The 23851-nt window shown below is 46.1% G+C and overlaps 2 protein-coding genes across 2 annotated transcripts in view; one reads left to right on the forward strand and one right to left on the reverse strand.

The window, feature by feature from the left end:
- Positions 1-1984, forward strand: part of BBS2 (Bardet-Biedl syndrome 2) — a 28916-nt gene extending 26932 nt beyond the window's left edge. Inside the window, exon 17 of the mRNA XM_030581271.1 lies at positions 1397-1984. Within this exon, the coding sequence (XP_030437131.1) occupies positions 1397-1503 (107 nt within the window). The 3' untranslated portion in view covers positions 1504-1984. The remainder of the gene's footprint in view (positions 1-1396) is intronic.
- Positions 1985-6006: 4022 nt separating this feature from the next.
- Positions 6007-23659, reverse strand: OGFOD1 (2-oxoglutarate and iron dependent oxygenase domain containing 1). The gene is made up of 13 exons (XM_030581272.1): positions 23460-23659; positions 23153-23298; positions 21223-21269; positions 18437-18537; positions 17412-17528; positions 16712-16803; positions 14967-15095; positions 14373-14486; positions 13397-13476; positions 12957-13255; positions 11531-11653; positions 9586-9644; positions 6007-8907 (listed from the first exon to the last, which is right to left on the reverse strand). Exons 1-13 carry the CDS (start codon positions 23626-23628, stop codon positions 8746-8748), a joined length of 1638 nt encoding a protein of 545 aa, XP_030437132.1. The 5' UTR covers positions 23629-23659; the 3' UTR covers positions 6007-8745.
- Between the last annotated feature and the right edge of the window lie 192 nt (positions 23660-23851).

The following is a 23851-nucleotide window of genomic DNA, read 5'->3' on the forward strand; positions in this document are numbered from 1 at the left end:
ATCAAAGAGCAAATGCAGGATTGTTAGAGCTTGTCTTGAAGGCCAGATACATTTTGCTATATGGTCCAGGACTTAACAGTGGGAATCTTGCTTCAGTTTTCAGCTGCAGAGGAATATGAAATCTCTCCATACTTGCTTAAACTGTAGTGTTACTCGCATTTTTAAAAGAGAAATACAGATTATCTCTACAAGATATAAGAGATATACCCTAATCTCAAGGGTCCCAGGAAATGCTGTTCAAAAGTAGGTAGCCTTTGGCCCAGATCCTGCAAATTTTACTGCATGGCATTGGGGTCAGCCTGTGCAGAGCAGCTTGCAAATTAGGACCTCTCTTTCTATTGCCCATGAAACTTGAAACTTCAGAGTATGGCTGAGTACAGAAAACATATGGGAGCTAAAGCATAAATACAGTCTGAAAATCAGTCCAAATTCTCTTTTTAAACCCTACCGTACATTTATTTTTAAGCTTTGTTCAACTTGGTAAGTCATCAACCTTATCGCTATTGACACATGTGAACTCAAATTCGATAGCATATTCTGAAAACTTGGTGGTAGGTGAGAAATTGCTGGGCTGAGGACAGAAATTCAATATCAAACCTAATTTGTTTTTTTCTAGTTACTTGGCTGGAAGAAGCACCAAGTGCAGTCCCTCGGTATTTCCATTACACTAATTACTTGCTAATGAATTGATCATGAGTTGCTGGGCACCCTAGATTCTTAGGAAAGTCAGGGAGTTATGGGTGCCCAGCATGACTTTGGGGCAACAATTCAAAGCAGTTATCAGCATTTTGAAGAGCGTAAGACTTACTGCTTTTATTAAAACCATTTTTACAATGTAACATTAAACGTTAAATTTGAATTCTTCACTTCTGGCCCAGAAGTTTAAAGGAGGACACTCTCAGGTTAAATCAGAGTATTGTAAAGTTTACCTACATTACTAGTGACATCTTAAATTATTAAAACTGACCATTAAATATACTTTAGCCTTTGCTGTTGTGTGGTTTCTTTACGCTATTCTCCTTGTACATGCACAAGCACAATGTTCCAGTTCTTGCTTTGCAAATAGGGAGATACTTATTTAAGCTATTTGGGGAAGGAACTATTTTACTGCATGTTTGTATGGTGCCTGCCACGATGGGGCCCCAGCCATGCTGGGGCTCCAAGGCACTTTTGTAATACAAATAATAGCCCTACCCCCCCATTTGACATGAAATTAAGAAAAAGGAAAAATAGTCCTACTGTTTTTTTTATTTAAAAGAACCCAAAGGACAATTTAATTTTTTTTTACAAAATCTAAATTCTGAGAGACCAGCTCTGCCCTGTAAATGTCTATTTAATGTCTCATTCAGTTACTTAAATATGTTAGTGCTGATTCTGTGGGTTTTTTTCTTTCTAGTTGGGAAACCGAAGACACAGGTGATCACTGCGTGCCGGGATGCCATTAGAAACAACAACCTAAATATGCTCTTCAGGATAATGCGAGTGGGGACTGCATCCTTGTAAAAGGGGAATAGTGACTGTCTGGCGATGATACTTCCTTGCAACAGGTGATCCTAGACAAATGAACAGATGTCATAGGAGCAGATCCCCTGTAGTACTTCCTTTCCAACTGTTCCCAAGTAAGCCGTTGGGAGACAAAGGCAGGGAACTTGATGTGTAGCAATGTATAAGGTACCCATACTGAGAAGCAGTTAAATCATACTGCAGCCCCACTATAGAATGAAGTAAATGAAAAGATAGTCCACATTTTTTTAAAAGTGAGCCATCAATTGGGATATGCTACTTTGGAGGCTAAAGGATAGGAAAATCTATGGAGAAAGGCTCAGAGTTTAAGTGCAGATGTGGTATTTATGTAAGTCACTCAAGACACTTGTATAGTCCTGGAATAGTTATTTTTCTTACTGTAACTTATTTATGGAATTTCATATATTTTGCAGTTATGGTATCAGCTTTTCCATTAAAACACAGAACTGTCAGACTTTCACAGTATGTGTGTTCAGTTGAAGAGATGCAGAGTTATTTTTGTTACTTATTTTATGCTAATGAAACACATTTCAGGTTTTGCTCCATAATTGTCAGGTATTTTGATCACAGAATATACCAAGCAAGAGGCATGTCTATTAATACACTGCCCTTTCAGCTCAAAAACCTTGAGTTCCGAGTGGGTCTAAAGCAAAACCTTGGCTCCTAAGGCACCCTAACTTTGGGGCATTCAAGAACCATAACTGATTTGTGCAGTTTGCTGCTACCCCTAGTTATCAGCTGCTGACCTGTGCAGCACAGAGCTGCTCTGTCAGTGAATCCCTGGTTTCAGCCGCTACTTTCAGGACAGATCTCACTGGGAAGGCCAGGTGGGAGAGGTGAGGTGAGGAGTCACTGCCGGCAGAAGTCCCAACTATAGCACCCCTTGCTGGCTTTATAAAAAACAAGGAAATTAACCAGTTCCTAGGTTCCATGAAGCTGGGAATTGGTCAGTTTTCTAAAGTTAACACTTGAGCCTTGCTTTACTTGGTGGAAATTCTACCTCCAGCTATTCATTCTCTGCAACTGCTGGATAAAAGAGCACATGCTGAGTGGATGGGGAAGGGAAGGCAGCAAGAAAGTGGCATGTATTTTATGAAGGAGCAAACTGATCCTTGATAGCAGTACATGCAGGAATAAAAAGGGACCAGGGAGAAGTATCTAGGTACAAGAGGCAGGGAGAAAAATCTCTTGGACTCTGGCACAAAGAACTCTCAGAAGAAACAGTATTTTGGGCCAGAATTAGTTAAAGGTGGGTTTAAATAATGCAGTAGGATGGTGGATTGGAGTGTAAATTTTTATGCCAAAGCTGATTTCTCCTATGAGCTAAAACAATTCTTAACTGATGTGCCTGACCTGAATTGCATCCTGAGCATCTGTTTCCTCATGCTGCTTCAGCAAGCCCCTTCCCTATGTAATTATCAGTACCTGCAAACAACAGGGCAGGGAGAGAGGTGTCCCTCATCTCTGTGGGGTTAGATGTGCACATGGAAGGGGATTCTTGGATAGCTCCTCTGTAGCTAACAGGCTTCTTATGCACGCTCTGAAATAGAGACAATGGTGCATCATCCACCATGAAGAGGCTAGGGAGCCTATAGCTGGCTAAAAAGGAAATTAATTCTTGAAATCTGTTTTAATCCTGAGAACAGCCCATCATTGATACATTCCCCTCAGTGTGAATTGTGTTGGCAAACACACATCTGCCGTTTCTGAATAAAAAGGTCTAATGAGCCACCCATTCCATTCTGGGTTGGTGAATTTTATAACTTTATTATGGAGCAACCTCTAGGGTTAATACGTCTTGGGATCTCTGCCAGCCACTGTACTTGTAGGAAAAGATTCCTGTAGCTCCAATCTCTCTTCTGTTGTTCTACTTGCCAATTCCTTGTGCTTGACAAGTTTTATAGTGAATATAGTTTGTTCAACAGCTAGACAGTGGCTTTGATCAGAAGGCAGACCATGTTGTTGTGGCCAGACATGCTGATTATCAAAGCTACATACCATGCACTTTCACGCCATCCTGTCTCCATTTTTGTATCTGTGGGCAAGCTGTATTCCCGTAGCATTATCAGTTCCTCAGCACTAATAGTCCAGATCTGTAACTTGGCCAATTCCCCACCTGTACTTGGTATGAAGACAGGAGATTTGATACGTGCTGTAAGAACATATTTTGAACGTATCTTGCCTAACATCTCTTATCCTAAAGGATGAGCTAAGCTATGCAGCACCGAAATAAAGCAACTCAGCTGGCATGCAGAAGTAGGCAACAGGTCAAGATAAGAAGAGCAGAGTTCAGTGGAAGCTGCAGTGACCCCCAGGAATTCATAATGCTAGAATGACATACTGGTCACTATATGCACGTGTGTGTGAACCTATTAAACTGTACTGTGGCTTCGTAACTGCACGAGGGACTAGCGCTTCTCCACACCCCAACCTATGTTCCACCCTCTGTATGAGAGAACTCTTGGGAAAAACCTGCCAGGCGTGTCCTTAGAGCACAAATGTTCCCTCCTCACTCTCTCCTACAGAAACCTGATGAGAAATTGCACCAGAACCAGTGCCCTCTTAACAGGAACATCTACGCACGAGTGATTTTTCAGTGTCTCTAGTTAAGCTTCAGCTTGGGGGAAGCAATTAGAACTGACAATTGACAAAAGGCCGTTCAGTTCCAGTCCTACTTCTCCAAGTGTGAGGATGCTGTGTTATCTTATTCCTCATTTCAATCAGGAAGAGATGTAAAATCAGACACGCACTATGATGTGTGTATGAATGAGGATTTTTTTAAGTCTCCTTCAGTCTAGGCTATTGCTACTTTGCTCTGTCTTGCTCCATAACAAAGTGGTCCTTTTAGTTGTCGTCTACTTGACAAAACTGCTTCCATCTAAAACAAATGAAATTGCCGCATTGCCAATGCTTGAATTACTCAGAAGCCTGGTTGTATGTTTCTAGTGTCAGATGCTAGACTCGGCTCTTCTGGAGGAATCTGGTGAGGAGCCTGAATGTCCTCTTAGAATCATTAGTCTGAGCAATTTAAATATTGCATAATGGTTTATTGCCTGGTATGTAGCCCTTCACTGCAGCTGACAGCACATCCCACTCAGTGGTGAGCTGGAGCTGGCTCGCAAGAACCAGTTGCTAAATTTAGAAGCTGGTGTAAAACCGGTTCCTAAAGGGGTGGGCAGCAGGTAGGCAAATTCTGGTCCACGGGCAACATCCAGCCTGCAGGACTGTCCTGTCTAGTCCACCTGAGCTCCCAGCTGGGGAGCTCCCAGCTCCCCTGGCCCCTCCCTCGTCTCCCCCCAGCTGCTGGAGCCCTGGGGAAGTGATGGGGCTCTGGTGGCTATTTAAAGGGCCGGGGTGGTAGAGGCAGCTGGAGCCCTGGCCCTTTAAATAGCCCCTGGAGCCCCCCACTACCCTAGGGCTCTGGGGGTATTTAAAGGGCCCGGGGTGCCCCTGATTCTGCCGTCCCTGCATTTTAAATAGCCGCCGGAGCCCGGGAGTAGTGGCAGCGGGGCTCTGGCAGCTATTCAAAGGGCCGCGTAGTAGAAGCAGCAGGAGCCCTGGACTTTTTAAATAGCCCCCAGAGTCCCGCTACCTCAGGGCTCCAGCAGTGGGGCTCTGGGGGCAATTTAAAGGGCTCCAGCCCCTGCTGGGAGCCCCAGGTCCTTTAAATTGCTCTCTGGGGAAGCCGGGCCACCCCAGTATGGTGCACCAGCTCTTGCTGGTATGCCTGGCTTACTTTCACCTCTGGGTAAAGAGGTGGGGCTGCAAGCTCCAGCGGCTGCACGACATCCTTACACAGCAGCATGGTAAGGGGGCCAGCCGGGGCTGGGAGGAGGTGTTGGAGGGGGGCAGTCAGGTGACGGTGAACAAGGGAGTTGGGTAGGCGTGGGAGTCCCAGGGATCTGTCGGGGTGGTGGTGGATGGGGTTGGGACAGGGAGTGTGGTCCTGGGGGGCAGTTAGGGTGGAGGGGTCTTGGGAGGGGGTGGTCAAAGGACAAGGAGTGGGGGGGTTGATGAGTTGTGGATTCTGATGGGCACAGTCAGCGGCAGGACATGGGTTGGGGTTGGATGGGTGAGTGGGGGGGAAGACATGGGGCTTGTACTCACCACACAGTTTTCTACTGGGTCTTCGGCGGCGGGTCCTTCACTCGCTCTGGGTGAAGGACCTGCCAACGAAAACTCGGTGCGAGTGAAGACCCCCCTGCCGCTGAACCACCGAGGACCCGGTAGGGAACCGTTTCTTAGGATTGTGGGAGCTCATCACTGGTCCCACTTTGTTCATGTAACTGCTATTCACTTGCATCTTTTGTTCTTCCTCTGTCACTCTTCTTACTCCCTTCTGGGGCATTGGTACAGTTTCACACTGATGGTATCTTTCTTCTGAGGATCAGTGCATTTTACAAGCAGGGCCAATTTGAACTACCTTATCAGAATTTCAGTATCAGAAAACAGAGCCTGTAGAGAGGGCTATTTGCTGTACAGTCTTTGTCAAGATTAAACAAAATGTTTTTTTATTTAAACATTAGCTAATGTGATTTAAAACACCACTTGGCATTTCCTGTATACAGGATTTTTTAGGTGCCTTTCTCCTGCATTTCAAGTAATCTTGGGGCATGTTCTTTCCAACACACAGCTTTCCACCCCAAGGCCCAGCTTACAGGGAGCAAGGGGAGCTGTTGATTTTTAGCTCCCTCGATGCCCGTTGTTTCTAAAGTTATTTTATGTCATACAGCTGAGATGCACCGATGTTTCATAGAGCACGGAGGTTAGTTTATCTAGTACAGCCCTTGGAGGCTAGTTTGCAGACTTGTTGCCCTCCACTGCATTATCTAGGACTTGAGCTAAGCTGGTTTCATACAGGTTCAGCTTCTAGCCTATCCTTTGGGAGGCTATTCCACAGACGGATGGAGCTCAGCCTTAGGAGAAAGTAGTTCTTACACAGAATAATCAGCTTTTCCATAAAATCGACCTTTCACTTCTATTTCAAATGCCTGGCTGCAGTCTAAACATTTCCTTGTACTCTTGATGCTTGCAGCCCTCACATCCTTGTAGGCTATTATGTGCTTCTCCCTTGTATTTTAAGCCACCTGATCAACTTTCCTTTTATGCATGGAAAATTGCACTGCACAGTAATTTCAGCTTTGGCATCTCAAAGACTGAACAGAATCTATTTCTCAAGGATAATGATAGACCAGGAAGTGATACTCAACATGGAAGAAATGCAGCTTGGCTTGGAATTTGGAAAGTGTCCTGACCTCCATTAGGATTTGTTTCTAGTTTTATACTCATCACAACTGGCTTAATACAGCACCATGGTTTAAATGTTCAAACCCGCTGAGAAAGCCTTTTGGATTGTTTTTTTCTACAAGATTTGCTATAGGAATTATTTGGGGGATGTTCTCTTGCCTGTGTTATACAAGGGCCCAGACTAGATGATCACAATGGTCCTTTCTGGCCTTGGAATCTATGAAAGCATTCTCTACCTTGCACAGAGAAACCAGATCATGAAAGCAAGTTAGTTAATTACATGAAGCTCTGGCTAAAGCTAGATCATGTGCATTGAGCAAACTCCTCACTATGCTCCAGCACTTCGCCATTTCTGAGCCTTGTAACAGTCCTGGGGTACATATACGGAGGAAGTCACAGCTCTCCACAGAAACGAGGGGGGTAGCAGGCTCCATCCCCATGCTGCTTCATCCCACACCGAGTTGGTATGTGAAGGCAGGGACATGCATGTTTCTCTTCCACCCCATTTCAAGCCCAGGGGCTATACTGCATGACTTAGTGCCTTTGCAAATCCATCTAACTGCAGCAAAAGCACACGTGTGTAAGTCAGTTACTACTGAAGGTGCAAAACACTTTCTTAGGCAATGTAAAATAAGCTCAGCACCGGTGTGTGCAAAGCAGTAGAGAGTCAGCTGTACAGCACTCAGCCATGCTGTTCCTTCCTGAGAGCCAGCATGTTGTGTGACACCAGGGAGTGGGCTGACAATGCCTTGCTGCTTCAGCAACATGGCACTCCTAGCAAAGTCAGAACTGCACCACGCGTGGGAGCAGTAGGTCATGCCAATCTGCTTTTAAAAGCATGTACTGTTCCTGTCATGGCTGAGCAAGCAGTGTCCTAACCAGCCTACTGCAAGCCCCGCAGGCTGAGGTGACTAGATGGAACAAGCAGTGCAGAATGCAAAATTAGGTATTCAGCTACTCGAGTGATGGAGACCACACCACTGCCCAGCTAGAATTAGGCCACAGCTTGAAGGGTGATGGTGAGAAGACACACTGGAAATGGCAACCCCACCTACTATATTTGCCAAGGAGACAAGAAGGGTGGATAGGCCCTTGACAGTGTATGCTGGTGGAAAAAAACCCACAATTTTAACCCTTCCTTATATCCTCCCACTTCCCTTTCCCTGCTCACCAAAACCCTGTGGGTTTGTTCTTTGTACCAGTACAAGCAGACTGAGGCTGAAGGCTCCCCCTCAACTATCATCTCTCCCCAGATATACAAAGTTTCATTTTTTTCATTGGGGAAAACAACCACCCATGTTTTTGGCAGACATTTTCACAAGCTTCTTTCCTTTACCCACCAGCTCCTAGACAATACAGCAGTTATGTGGCAGCATGCTTTGCATGTACTATTTCTCACTGCAGAGGGAACAACCAGGCCCCAGAAGAGATCTGGCTTGCACTTCAGGAAGCCCTGGTTTGGAACAAAGCCTGGTTCTTTTCTCCTGGTGACCAGTTGAAGGCTTTGGAGTACAAATGGGTGCAGTGCTCATAGCAGTCACCCATCTGAGGTTATATAAGTCTTGAATGTGCATCATAGCAAGATGTACATTCATTGCTGGGCTGGAACGCTATGCAAAGCAGCTATTTAAGAATGGAGTGTTATAGATCCAAGTAAGATGCCCTCTGGTGGAGCAGCACCAGAATATGAGAGTGAGGTAAGAGTTAAGATGGGACAGCAGAACAGTGCTTCCGTTACTTATTAAAAAAACAAACCTATGAAAGTCACTTGGACTTCAGCACCAGCATGACAGCTCGTGTGCTGTCAGGTGAAGTTAGCTCTTAGCCTAAATCAAATCTAGGCTCATCAAATGGCACCAACCGATCCATGCATTGCAGATGCACCTACTAAGAAGCCAGTCCAGGAGCCAATTCAAAACCCATTACTGTATCACTAAGCCATTCCCTCTCAGAAGATGACCATGCCCAGTGCCATCACTCATAGTAGACAAAAGAGAAGTCCCAGAATCCAGCTCTGCTCTGTTGTTTTTTCGGATGCTCCAAACTACGATGGTTAACATACTTCACAAATTTCAAAGTCTCTTTGTCTCTGTAAACCAAGGCCAAGCAGTTGTTCTCTGGATTCACTGTTAGCAGCTAGAACAGACAAAGGAGATCTTGTTTTAGTGTTTTTGGAGGGGGAAGCAGGAGTTATTTTCACAAAAACAATTTCAAGATTTTATTCACATCAGAACCAGCACCAAAATAAGTTATGTTACAGCAGATAGCTGGAGAATATCATGAGAGCTTTTACTGCTGAATACTGCCACCAATGGCATGACTCCAGCATAAACTTGACAATAAACGACACAGCCTGCTGCATATTAAGACGCATCAGCTTAGGTTCTTTATTAGACAATTGTCACTTGCTTCATTTAAAAAGGGGTCTAACACTGACCCAATATTACCATTGTTATTATGGAAGCACCAAGGGGCCTCAAACAGGACTGGGACCCTATTGTGTTAGGTGCTGTACAGAAACAAAGGCAGAGATTGAGTGTAAGCTCTTCAGGGCTGGGACTAAGACAAGCAACCCTCAGAAGACATGGCGAGTGCACAGTTTTTGACAAACAGACATTTCAGGCCCAGCTGTGCACAATAATCACAGGCTACAGCCAAAATGGGGAGTATTTCAGTGCTCCCCAATCCTGGAACTTCTATGTTCTCCCCCTCCCCAGTGTATGTTAGAGCAACCTCAGTGATGCTCTAGCACTATGCCCCCAGGAACAGGTCTGTTGGACAGGCCTTAAGTAGTATAGTGTGTTCAACTCTTACCTCTTCATCTTCACCCTTGGCAATGTAGGATGTAAAGCCCCCATATTCTGCATTCCAATCTGAAAAGGTGAAATAGAAGAGAGAGACTTAGAAAGCTCGGTGCACTCTCGTACTCCCACTGACCCCTTAGATCAGTAGCATCTCGACCCTGCTCTCCAAAATTCTTGGGTACCATACTACCTCCAGTTACCCATGGCCAGTGTTGTCGTTCAGAGACATGGGCTTGAATCAGTACACCTCGCTACCCACCAGGTCCCCACATACCCAGGGGATTGCTACCACCCTGGAAGAAGAGGCTACACCCTCACTGGGTTTCACACACATGGAACAGATACCTCCCAGTCATTTAAAGAGTCAAAGGTTTTAGCTGTAACTAGATGACTGAATAGGATAGGCTTGGTGGTCCCAGCAGCATGCTCATGTTGACTCTGGCTTGTGCAGCCCCAGGGCTGCTGGCAGCTGACCAAGATTCATAGATTCATAAACTCTAGGACTGGAAGGGACCTTGAGAGGTCATCGAGTCCAGTCCCCTGTCCTAATGGCAGGACTAAACACTGTCTAGACCATCCCTGATAGACATTTATCTAACCTACTCTTAAATATCTCCAGAGATGGAAATTCCACAACCTCCCTAGGTAATTAATTCCAGTGTTTAAGTACCCTGACAGTTAGGAACTTTTTCCTAATGTCCAACCTAAATCTCCCTTGCTGCAGTTTAAGCCCATTGCTTCTTGTTCTATCATTAGAGGCTAAGGTAAACAAGTTTTCTCCCTCCTCCTGATGACACCCTTTTAAATACCTGAAAACTGCTATCATGTCCCCTCTCAGTCTTCTCTTTTCCAAACTAAACAAACCCAATTCTTTCAGCCTTCCTCGTAGGTCATGTTCTCAAGACTTTAATCATTCTTGTTGCTCTTCTCTGGACCCTCTCCAATTTCTCCACATCTTTCTTGAAATGCGGTGCCCAGAACTGGACACAATACTCCAGTTGAGGCCTAACCAGCACAGAGTAGAGCGGAAGAATGACTTCTCGTGTCTTGCTCACAACACACCGGTTAATGCATCCCAGAATCACGTTTGCTTTTTTTGCAACAGTATCACACTGTTGACTCATATTTAGCTTGTGGTCCACTATGACCCCAAGATCTCTTTCTGCCGTACTCCTTCCTAGACAGTCTCTTCCCATTCTGTATGTGTGAAACTGATTGTTCCTTCCTAAGTGGAGCACTTTGCATTTGTCTTTATTGAACTTCATCCTGTTTACCTCAGACCATTTCTCCAATTTGTCCAGATCATTTTGAATTTTGATGCAAAAATACTTCTGACCATTTAGGCTTAAGTTTTCCAGAGTGACAAGCTAGTTCCTGACTAGCTAGCCCTGCAGATAACCTCCCACCCCCCAAATCCACTCATTGCTTTGGAAAAATGCAGGCTTCAGTCACATGATGTGTCTCCAAGGGAACAGCCCCTCTACTCCCCTGTGGGTGACCTTGTCCCCCAGCCGCATGCTCTGAGTGAGGATTCCCATCAGAAACTCCCCCTATTCAGCTGGGTGGCTTATCCTGCAAGACATGTCTTGTTTCCCAGGGGGCTGGTAAAGTGCCCTGGCCTGGCCCGGCCTGGCCCAGGGAGTCAGAGCATCCACTGGGAAGTAACCTACCGCTACCGTGTGGCAGTACAGAGCCACTGTGGGATTGGCCTATGTCAGCAATCCGAATCCTGCTGCGAGTGACTATTAGCAGGGACGCCAGGCAACAGCACTTAGAACTGAGAGAAAAGTAGGAAGGAACCTTCTATTTAGAGAGCAGCATGAAAAGTTTGGTGGCTTCAAAACTGCTGAAAATTTAACAGATGAGGCCAGATGATTCCTAACCAAAGTCCCTAAGTCCCTTTTCTTTCCCCTTGGCAGCAAGGAAAGGGAAAGCTTGGATCTCCCCCAACATACCTTCGCAGCCGCAGAAGAACAGCAGGTCCAGGGCAAACTCTGTGGTTTGGGTGTCATGGACTAGAGTGTAGTGGCCATTTGTCCAGTGCCTTAGCTCCCCCATGCACATGGGAACACTTGAGCCTAGGGTAGGAAAGCAAGAGTCTAACCAGCCTGAGAGGCTACTGCAGCTGCACACTAGCTAACATCTACTGCCGCAAAGGAGAAGGCAGGCAAACAAGCTCTGCATCTTTATTTAGCCTCTGAAATACCTCCCTTTTAAAGCAGATAGATTTGGGTCCAGAAGCCCCAGTGGGAGATGAGAAGAGGAAATGGCCATGGCCACATCAATTTCATTCCCAGCAGGCATGTGCCTTGCATGTGCCATGTCTGAGGGGGCCAGGAGCTGCCATGTGATAAACCCAGGCAGGGTTAAGATATGGAGTCTAGCAATGCTCTTACCAGCCTCTGAAAAATGGAAGTGCTCCAGGTGGCTTCCCTGTCTGTGGGGCTTTCAGCTTGAAACTTCAAACCCAGCATCCTCTGTGCTCTGCATGGGCACCAAGGCTTCTAGGTGCTTCAACAGGAATAGGGTGTTGCCCCAGATTCCCCTCCCTGCACTGGTGTAATACTCAGCTGTCCCAGAGATGTGCAGATCAAGTTGGGGAAAGTGCTTTGGGATCTCTCAGGATGTGGAGAGACCTTCCGATTCTGAGGGTTTGGCAGCCTCACCGTTCAGTTCATCATTCGCACCCTCCCTCCCCTACACCCCATGGCCTCTTGCTTCCTCGGTCAATCACAATGTTTCACAATAGCCATAATGAATGAGAGTGGTTAAAAAACACAGAAGGGGAGGAATGGAAGTAGTGGAGGCCATGGGGTAGAAGGGTAAAAGAGAGGAAACTGATTTCCATCACCACCAGTGCCAACCAGGAATCTTAGGTAATTTAGGGTGCACCAAGGTCTTTCACAGAACAAACGTACTTGTAAGAGAATAGGAAAATGTGGGTGTAAAACCACATTACAATTAGCAAAGGGTTCAGGACAGGTATGGTTCCTGAAGCTACTTAACTCTTTCTAAACAGTTTGACTAGATTTCACCTTGATGAGGTCACTTTAAAATCCTGTTAATCAATGTGTAACCTGCAGAAAGTCATTAACTCAGGCCAAATGCTTTCAGAAGCAGCCACTGATTTTGGGTGTCTAATTTCAGACATCTTGAGCCTGATTTACACAGGTGCTGAGCATCACCACTTCAAATGAAGTCAATGAGAGCTGTGGGTGCTCAGCACCTCTGGAAATCAGGCTTAAGGTGGGCACTTAAGGCCACTCTTCAGCTTACTGTAGCCTAGGGGTGAAATCCTGGCCTCTGTGAAGGCCACTGACATCAGTGGGGACCAGGTTTTCACTCTAGTCCTTTAACTCCAGCCCTGCTGGCTTTACTCACTGTTCTTTGTGTCACTTTCTTTGGTTTGGGGGTCATTTTCAGGCTGATCTACTTGGTCAGCATCGCCGTTGGCCTTTTGACTGCTCTCTCCTTGCTTGGGTTTGGAAGAGCTGTGTCCAGTGCAATTTGCGGCTCTTCCTTCTTCTCCCTCCTCATTTTCATCATCAGAGGAAGCCAGGAAGTGCAGCTTTAGGCCTGTGAAGTTGGAGAGCAGCAGGAACAAGGCCTCTGAGTGGAAGAACTCCAGGCACTTCCTCAGGATGTCCGGAAGGCTCCCCTCCTCAGCCTTCTCATAACATCTGGAGGAGAGTGGGGATGTGATGAGCAGATAGCTGATAAGGATCCAACATTCAGACTAAGAAGAATATCTGCTAGGCAACTCCTCGGCAGAACATGACCTAGTTAACCAGCAGGAGTTAGCAGCACAGACACAACACTACCTTTTATTGGGGGGTCCTTGATGATTCCATTTGATGTCTTCTTTCTGCAGAGCTTCACACACGAGCTGAAATTTCTCTCCCTAGGAGCCAAACACATTGCAGAACCCTTTAACACACATCTGCTCCACAAGCTTTCCTGGTGCATTAATGGTAACCACTCAGTGTTGTGGTTGGCGGCCCATACCCCGATTGGGGTGACGGGCGTGAGTGAGTGAGTGACTCAGTGCTGTTGTGCGAGGCACCCAGCTTTAGTTCTCTGAGCTGCATTTGTCCCCCACAGCCCAGCTGGGGCTAGGTGAATCAGGGGGCTGGGGTGGTGGCTGTGATCCTCCACTGCCCTGCAGCTTGTATTATCAATGACACCTGTGCAGAACGGGCATGAAATGCTACTAGATTAGCCTCCTCTGCACTCACACAGGTGAGCACATTCCCCACTTTACACAGGTATATGTGACTGCGCAAAGGGCCAAGCAGGGTGAATCAGACCTAGGACTCACAGCTTCCATAGGGAAACCAAGTCACAGAGCATAGCCTCTACTGGTCATGCATTTCACAAGTGGTGTAGCAACCCCTCCTCCCCTGTGCTTCTTGGCCAGGAGACTAGCCTATGACACAGGGACTCAAGGTGGGGATTCCACCAAAAGCAGGGCTAGGAGATGGGCAGCAGAGCAGGGACGAGAGGAGGGAACACAAGGAGTTGGAGCAGCGTTTGCGGTTCAGTTGCGGTGTCCCTGTGCAGAAGAGGGGCTACAGTCTATATAACTTCACCAGGATAAATCGGGGGAGGGTTGCAGCCACCATTTCCTCCATTCCTGCCTGAAGCCACTAAGAGGAGGAAGAAAGACCAGCTGCATCTTGGCTTCTCAGCTGCACAAATGACCTATCACATTCACCACCAGTTCATGTTCCACGCAATGCCCACCAGCACCACAACCTGGGGAACAAGCCCACACACAGCACATCATCCTAGACCCACCTTAAGGAAGTTCTTCAAGAGAAGCTCTGATCGCTCCTCAAATTCCTCCTGGATCTGGGCTTGGGAATCCATGTCCAAGTACACTGGGTTGATCCACTCATACAAGATTTCATGCTGAAACAGAAGTGACATCTCGGTTTGAATGTTGGATTTGAGATTACACAGATAATGGGAAACGCGCCCCCCCCCTCCACAATGGCATAGGGCTGGACCATCCCCTTACTGCCAATGGCATTTGCTGCACTCCCTGCACCGCTGCAGACATTTGCAATCGGCACAGAATTCCTTACACAAAGCTCTCACTCTCCTGCCCCCCCGCCCCCAAAATAGAACTCTCCAGCCTTCTCCCCAAACCAGTCACTACTAATACAACCTTGCACTTTTCATCCTTTATCTCAAAGCCAATGAATGGATGGGAGAGAGGAGGAAGTTAACGGTTCAGTTTTAAGCATCCAAGAGATTGCTGGAAACAGTGAGGAAAAGGGGGAGTTGTAAAATTCCAGGAACCCACTGCCTCAACTGTGTGCCTTCTAAGTATCCCACAGACCTGAAGGAGGCTGGGTGGGGGCAAGCAGATCTCTGCTTTTTGCTTACATCGTATGGGAGATGTGGACTCCGGGGCAAGAGGGATTCAATGTAGCGGGGAGGCCTTGCCACCGACGGGCCATGAAACCAACCACTCACAGACAAGCGGCACTTCCCTTCGGTCAGAACTTCAGACACCTGGAATGAAAAGGTGAGGATCGCATTATGATTAGCATCTAGTATGTGTGTATTATGGCAATGCCTAACAGCCCCAACTCAGCTCAAAGCCTCGTTGCGCAAGGTGCTGTACATGCACCTAGTAAGAGAAGTCCCTGCCCCCAAAGAGTTTACAGTTTAGGCAGACAAAGGTCTGGAGACAGGAAGGATTATTGTCTGCAATTTAGATGGGGGAAATGAAGTAAGATTAAGTGTCTTGCTCAAGTCTGTAGCAGGGCCATGAATTCAACCCCAATCTCCTGTGCCCAGTCCAGAGCCCCTATCCTGGGGCACAGCAGGAGCCAACAAGAACCATGGGAAACATTTTTTGCTGCTTGGTTTGTTAGATTACTATTTACCATGATCTGCAAAACTCAGCTATGATGTGGCTATTCAGGAAACACAAAAACGGGTGCCCAAGGGGAAGTTCACTGCTGTGCAAAAGACCCAGGCATTTAATAGACTTTATGCTGGCTCCCTGCACTGGGGTGAATTCCAGACTGGTCAGTGGAAGTCAGGGGCTTCTGGATTGTGATGAGATGACTGATTAGTGCAAAATTTGACAAGAGCTAGTCACCTCAATGTTGCTCAGGGTGAAATTAACTAAAGGTGTTAATTCCATATTTCAGGATATCTAGTGTCCTAGGGGGCTTTGAGTAATTTGGGGTGGTGGCAACAACTCCCCAAACCATTTGATAGAAAACAAAGATGCCATCAATATGCTAAGTGTGGTGGGTCACTGCTGTGCTAGGAGGTGCTCTTGTACACCAGCTCACTTCCAAACTATGAAAAAAGGGAAGCCTGGACCAAGATTCAGAGATGTGTTTGGAAGTAACAGCAAAATGCTCCTTGCTGGATGTTTGAGAAAAGGGATTTTTGCAGGCCTCTGCTGTGAGGGGTTTGTATCATGCTGACCCTCCCTCAACCATCGAATGGCAACACAAAGGCACTTAGATTCATCAATGAAAGGGTCAAATACAGAGATTCAATGATTGCAATTACTCTAGGGAATAAGTGGGGAACTCTGTGTATGGAAACTTTTGACAAAAGCACTCCAAATACAGTCAGCTGCTTTTTAAAGCCTATATTAACAGTGTCAATGACTGAATGCAGGACTTTGAATGTTGCTAAACGCAGGAGGCAGTCACAAGGCTAAGCTATGAATTCACACGGCTTTACATGCCTACAGTAAGTTGCCAACTGATAACAGCTAGGGGAATGACCAGTAGGGCTTTCTGTTATTTATCTTACTTGTATCTTAACTAAAACCCTATGCCATCTAGCTGAGCACATGGCTGGCCTATGTTAACACATTCTCATTGCTGTTTCCCCTCCAACTCCTTACTGCTGCGCACCCCACCTCGTGGTATTTTCTGGTTTCCGTGAGATGGTTTTATTTAGAACTCACAGAAAGAACATGACAGCTGACACTAGAGCCAGGATGTTACTCAGAGTCCTTGTCCTGCTCTGTGGTTGTACAGCACCTTGAACAATGGGGCCTCCGTTCTGATTGGGGCTCCTTAGGGTGCTACCACAATACACACAATGGATGCTTACAGCAATCACACTTGGCTGAAGAAAAAAGAGCAGCTCCTTGCCTGGTGGAAAGAGACAGGAGACACTTCGAAGAAGGCCAGGGAATTCCAAGAAGGGACTAACGACTTGACGACCTGCTGGGGCTGAAAGCGGCCTGAGCAAGAAAAGACCACACATGCTCTTTACAGTCAGACATGAAATCCCTATCTGCCCCCACAAACCCCTTTGTGCTTGTTCCAGAACCACTTGAGACTGATAAGTCCTGTGGGCCACATAGCAGGGAGTTCCAGAGTAAGAAGCTGGCTTGGGAGGCCTAAATGCCCACCAGGGTGGGCATCTCCTCCTGCCTGGATCTCAGTCACTGAACAGTCCAGTCCATAGAGGGTACTGGGCAGAAGTGTGGCTACCAGCATCACCACCATCCTGCCACCCTCACCTCCCTCTGCAGATACGAGTCAGAAACAAAAGGTTGCCCTCTTCATGTACACACTTAATGCCTCCCCAGCTGCTTCACCCCCTAAAGGCTAGTCCTCAAATTGAGCCATCACCCAGTAGCACGATCCCGAGTGACAGCTTCACTTGTCTCACTCTGAGACATATGTCACTGCAATACACCAGCTTCCACCTGAATGAAGCTGCTTCTCCTCACCCTACCCTATCTTAACAGTTGCTACTATGAAGACACACAGAAGCAAAGTGTTCCAAATTCATCCCTATAACTGAAATCCTCAAACAAACAGCGCCAAGGGACCATGATACTACCATCTGTGCTGTACAGGTCCAGAGTGCCCCCGTCGCTCTTCTCCCACAGTGGAACCAGGTACAGGATGAAGGCAATTCTCCGTCCCTCCAGCTCATCGTCATGGCACAGCAGGACATCTGCAATCACAAGCTTTAGCATGCTTGCATAGGGTTTGCAGAATTCATTCATTTCAGTGGCCATTCCCCATCCCTGCACCTTTGAATGAAAATCCGCCCCCTTCCCTGGGGCTGCATCCTCACCTGGCCAGAAGCCCAGACCTGATTCACAGACCTTGTAGGTGTAATTTCCTTTGGACTCCATTACAATGACATCAACTGAACCAGTCCATCAAAGTGTGTAGCTACAGGGCCCTCCTGCCACCTTCCTCTCCTCTTGCTACTGCTCAGTGAGAGGAAATTGCTCAGCTTCCCTGAATGAGTCAAACACTATCTCTTAAAGCCACAGTGACATCAAAATGCACCGAGTGAGTTCCTTGCTGGCAAGAAATGCTGTCTTGACGGTGCTGGTGACTGAAGGTCTACTCAGCCAGGACAGCATGGACAGTACCAGTGCAAGCTTTCTTCTCTCCACTCCTTCAATTTCACTCAATCTTAGTCCAGGAGAACCACTTGTAGGGGGAGTCTGGTATCTGTGACTCACTCAGTCCTGGGCCAGCATAGGGACCCACATGACAAGATAAGATATTAGTGACAAACATCAGAAAAACCTTAACTTCCAGAATTTGAACTCCTAGCCATCCTGGGGCGATTGGACTGGCCACAAATACTGGATTTCTTCAAAGAGGGATGGCGGCGGGGGGAAGCTCTTGAGTTCACTGGGCCCAGTTTAAACTATTTACAGCAAAAATACCCAATTATATCACTTCTTCCATTTTTTGGCCCTGACTTGCTTCCTGCCTGAATCTTTGCTTTGCTGGATGACAGCTTCCAGGAGCAGGAGTTCCCAGGGAGCTTTGAAACTGGGGTCCCCATGGCAATGTAATGCTCTCCACCCCCTCCGAGGAGAAGGCCCCCTACTCACTCACCTGTATACTCATACTTAGCACAGGACAAGTCAATGGTTGGTTCCAGCTCCACCTGGGTAACTGCAGACAGCCACTCCCGGAACTCTTCAAACAGAACTTTCCTGAGAAGACAACCACACAGCAAATGGGACATGCAGCTCCTCAGCATTAAAGGTTTCCTAGGCTGAGGTGCTGCAGCACTGAGTACATTGTCATGTAATTCCTGCCAGGAGTCCTGTATTCATTGGAAACCCTACAACAAACATTCAGGAGTGCAGCCCCTGTGCTGCTGAGAAACATTTACAGCAACAAAGCAGTGAGGATGGAATTAGTCAGTAAGGAAAGAGATGAAAGTTTCAGACTTCTACACAGCAGTTTTACAGTGCTAAACAATAAGTGTTTTGTGGGAACGGAGAGTGAGAGGATTGAAATGCTAATGGGGAAGCAATGAAGGAGGAACCTGAAATGATCATTAGAACTAGGTGGATGGGGGAAATCTATGCAATTTCTTCCCCCCTCCCCACAAACAGTAAAGCATATTGTATACAGCTTGAGTTAACTGGCCACATAGTTTGGAGATAAATGGGGTTTTCGTTAAGAGACGATGTTAGATTTAACAAGGACAACCAAACCGAACAAAAAGATGCATCAGGCAGGTTAGATATGGTGGATGGTTACATTAACGTGGCAAAATCTAATTAAAATGATCATATACACGGAAGTGACATGCCACTTTACCCCATCTAAAGGATTTGTGTGGGCCCTGGACATTTTGTAAGCTTCTGAGTACACAAATGTCAGTTATGAAAGCAGGTTTTGTGGGGCCCCTCAATTAGCGAGTTACATTATTTTTTATTTGACCACTGTGAAGTAGAGAGGGTACAGCCTCCTTTGACAGATGTGGCAATTTCCTGAAATACCTTTGCGAGATCTTATTGAATTAAGTTTAAATAGCTTTGGAGTGATGTATTATTGCAGGATAGTATGTAACTTCTCTAGAGGAGAGACGTAGCCAGTGTAAAATCTGGGAAGTGTTATGAGTTTCAAAGGTCTATTTTAAACAACGTGCCAGACAAGAACACACTTTTAGGATAATAAAGCTAAGTGGGTTTCGCAGAAAATCTCTTGGGAGAGGTGTATGCAAATATGCCCCCTCTGGTTATGCAAGAACTCAGCCTTTTGAAGCTTCACCCTGAGGAAGGCACCTTTGTCTCCTGCTCACCTGTTAGACAAGGACAAGATCCAAGGCCCAAACTGTATAAAGAAAAGCATGAATGATTCACAGGAGTTCTTGCTCTGACCTAACAGCTATTATGAACTTGTAACCACAGGAAAGCCCTTTGGTGGGATTTGAAGGACTGATCACCTGACACAGCCCTCAGAGTTGGGAAGTGATCTCTGGTAAGCTTATTAGCAACAATGTTTTTAATATGTTTTAATACATTAATAATTTTTCTCTGTAATGCTTTCACCTTAACAATAAATGCTTAGAAAGGGCTGGGTGGTAGCTTATAACTGTGGGCAACTACACACTGTTTATAGCCTCTGAGAAGAAAGAAAAGCAGCTTTGTTTAGGCAGTCTGATTTTCTGAGGATATCACAGTATAGGCAGGGAACTCTGCAGCCTGAGAAAATCCCAGGCAGGAGGGAGAGAGATGCAGTTCTCTGCCCAAGTGAAGTGACAGCTGAGGAGCTGGGAGCTTAGTGGATGCCCTTGTGGTACCATGAGGAGAAAATACAGGGGCAGTTGCCCTGAACTGTGACACCTCTCCCTGACCTGAAATGGCCAGAAGTAAACTCTTTCTAACACCAAATCCACCCTTGGCCTCTCTGAGACCGGTACTAATTTGTTATCTTGTGAGCAATCTCAGGAATGATTTTTGTGGTGTGGGAGGCCATTGAACAGCCATCTAATGGCAAGGACTTTCCATTAATATAAACTTGGGCTGGATCGGAACAAGAACCCTTGAGTTTAAAGCCCGTTGGGTTATTTTACCCCTCCATCAGAAGAGAAGTTGATAACAGAAATGCTGCAAATGCTTCACTACAGCATTGTTCCGTGCTAAGCTCTCACTTTGGTGTCACTTCAAAGAGGGATTTCAGCTTTCAATCTAGGTCTTAGATTTTTCCTTCACAGCTCCATTACTGACCTGTCCAGCATCAAATGCAAATTTTTCCTTAGCAAGTGCCTGCTGTTATAGGCACCTCTACAAAAGACTGAGATAATCAAACTGGCAAAGCCAGTGCTGGATCTGTTAAGGCAGACTATCACGTTAGATCCATTCATTAACATATACCTTACAAGGTGAGGGATGCACAACTTCTCTGTTTTGCCTTAACTGGACTCTCCTGTAACACGTCTCCTTAACAGGGTATTACACTAACAGCTAATTGAAATTTTTTGAACAAAATGTTGTGTCATGGAAAAAAATTGCCTTTTCCCAAAACACATGACGTTTTAATGAAAAGCTCACAAAATTTTTGACAATATTGATAATCTTTTTGTTTTAAATGTGCCTTTTGCTGGTATTTTTTCCTGAAATGTTTACTGTAAACATTATAAAAATAGTTATAGAAAGTTTTTGGTAAACAAAAAAATTCTAGCAATAGTCTTTTAAAAAACAGTCCCAATCCACTTAAAAATATATCAGAAAAATAATCACAAAACATTTACATAAGAGAATAGATTTTGAACAACCCTGAAACAGGATTTTTCACAAAATGATTTTCATTTTCAGCCATGTTCCTTTTAGACATCTAGAAAAGGATGCCTGATCATTTGCCATTATTTACAGGAGCTATTTTACCTTAAGGCCGAGATGTGAGGCTCTTTTCTCTTCTTCAGATCATCAGACTATGGACATGCATGGGAAATAAGAACAATTATTTCATTTAGACTCTGCTCTAAGTTACAGTTGAAATGATAACTAAGGACAGCACCTAAAATAAATATTTCTAGGACCATCATCAGTGTAACTTTTCTGCAACTATTCTGGAAACAGGAGTGCAGAATGGACGGCAGAGGGCCACTGCAGGCAAAAGTGGAATTAAGTAACCCAAAAGTTATTAGGCACAATGCCACCATCACCAATGCAAGTTAAAGGTCTCAGGGCACCAGTCCAAGACTGCGTAGCAAGGTTGAGTCGCTGACATGCCAAGGAAGTGTCTGCACTTGGGAGGAGAGTATCTGTATTCTAGAGGTACCACACCTCTAAAAAACCTCTATGTTCAGTATTGTACAGGATGTAGACATAGGAATTTCTCATTCAGATGACAGAGATGGAGTGACAGCCAATTTTCAGAGGGCCAGGGGTGGAGAAACCAGAAAAGGACTACTACTGTCTAGTATTTAGGTTTAAACCTGCATTCACCTGCAGTTCTGCAGAATTAGAGCTGCACACTGACTCATCAGTAAATACTATTTCATGTTCATATGGGTATAGACAGACAAGCAACACAGCACATAAACAACCCCAAGAAGAATTACCTTCCTTAGACTGCTTTACAATTACAAACTTCAGAGTGCAATAGGAGGAAGACTGGGACATAGGCCTTAAAGGGTTTCACTCCCAGCTTTGCCATTAACTTGAGATCCCCTATAGACCACAGAGACAATCATGGCACATATGTAGGCTTGGCAGAATTTAATTTTTTTTAAAAATAATTTCAACAGATAATATTGATCAGGGGTTCTCAAACTGGGGGTTGGGACCCCTCAGGGGGTTGCAAGGTTATTACGTGGGGGGTTGCATGCTGTCAACCTCCACCCCAAGCCCCACTTTGCCTCCAGCATTTATAATAGTGTTATATAAAGTGTTTTTAATTTATAAGGGGGGAGTCACATTCAGAGGCTTGCTATGTGAAAGGGGTCACCAGTAAAAAAGTTTGAGAGCCACTGATATTGATGTTTATTTTCAAGATTTTTTTTTATTATATCAATTTAAATTTTTACAGTTGTGCAAAATTATGGGATTTAAGGATTTTTTCCAGTGTTTATTCATTTGAATTTTCACAACTGCAGGAAACTGAATGGGATTAGACAGTAATTATTTAATGACAGTAGACATTGATATTCAAAAAGTTAAAGCTTTATAACCATTAAAACACAAGTTGTCAATGTCACTTGTCAAAATATACCAAATAAATATCCTTAAGTCAAACTCTAATAAGCTGTCAAGCAGCATTTTTCTTACTTGGCCTATATGTACATTTATATTATTATTATTATTATTATTATTGATGTCAATATTTTTGGTTTTTTTTGTGTATGGTGAAATTGAAATTTACTGATAAAAACTGAATCCTTCCAAGCCTAGATATGTTAGATAGATATAGCCAAATTTTCCAAAAGCAGCCACTGATTTTGGGTACATAACTCAAAACTGCTTGGTTGTGAATTTCAGAGCTGATGAACACCCCAGACTTCAATTAAAGTCAGTAAGAGCTGCGCATTCTCTGCACTTTTGAACATAAGGTTTAAAGTACCTCAAATCAGGCACCTAAAAACGGAGCCACTCAACAGTCATTGGCAGCTTTTGAAAATCTTAGCCCTAGAATGTGGCTTGCTGATGATTTCACGGCTCTGCCAGCGGTTACAGGGTGGCATTCACGCATTCTGCAGGAGCGTTACGAGGCTTCGCTCATGTCTGCAAGCACTACAAGTGGCTCCGACACAGGGGCACTGCCAGGTTTGTGCCATTCGGATGAAGAGGCGGAGGGCCTGTCCCGGAGAAGCACCTGTTTGAACTTGTACAAATCGTTGCACTTCGGGTGGAAATCCAGGCTGAGGAGCTCCCGCTGCAGCCCGTCCAGGAAGCCCGGGCACTGGATGAAGTTGGGGATCACGCCGTGGCAGAAGGGAACAGGATCCAGCGCGATGGCCTCTAAGGACGGTCAACGAGACTCGGTGAGGCCCGGGACGCTCTGCGCAGCAGCACAAAGCTCCGCCCCCACCTCGGCCCTAGGGTCGCGGCCTCCCCCAGAGCTCGCCTCTGCCCAGCCCCCCTTCTCCTCAGCCGCGGGGCCCGGCCCCCGCCCCCGGTACCGTGGTTGAGCGGCTCCCCGCAGCCCCAGGCGGCCCCCGCCTTCTCCTGCAGCGCCGGCTCCCGGATGGCCGCCGAGAACTCCCCGCGCACTTCCCGTTTGCCCCGCTTCTTGCCCGGCTCCCCCTGCGCGGGGTCCCGGGCCCGCGGCCCGCGCTGTGCCCCGCTCATGGTGAAACCGGCTCCGGCACGCGCGGCTACAGCAAGCCCGAGGAGGCGCCTACAACTCCCATCGTCCCTCGCGCTGGCACCGGAGCCAATCGGCATGAGGCGGGATGGGCAGAGCAAAGCTCTGATAGGCCAGGGGCTGGGCTACAGCAGCCAATAGGGACGCGTGGGAGGGCGGGTTTAGCGGCCAGTCGGGTGGGCGGTGGAAGAGGCGTCATTGCCGCTC

This window comes from Gopherus evgoodei, chromosome 12 (assembly GCF_007399415.2).
Source record: "Gopherus evgoodei ecotype Sinaloan lineage chromosome 12, rGopEvg1_v1.p, whole genome shotgun sequence".
Taxonomy (NCBI): Eukaryota; Metazoa; Chordata; order Testudines; family Testudinidae; genus Gopherus; species Gopherus evgoodei.

Excerpts from the sequence above, each read along its gene's own strand:
- OGFOD1 (XM_030581272.1), bottom strand. The coding sequence starts at position 23,628 with ATGAGCGGGGCACAGCGCGGGCCGCGGGCCCGGGACCCCGCGCAGGGG. Across the intron at positions 13,256-13,396 it reads CAAGGACCCCCCAATAAAAG|ATGTTATGAGAAGGCTGAGG; the intron begins GTAGTGTTGTGT and ends ACTCTCCTCCAG. Across the intron at positions 9,645-11,530 it reads GTTCTTCTGCGGCTGCGAAG|ATTGGAATGCAGAATATGGG; the intron begins GTATGTTGGGGG and ends TCACCTTTTCAG.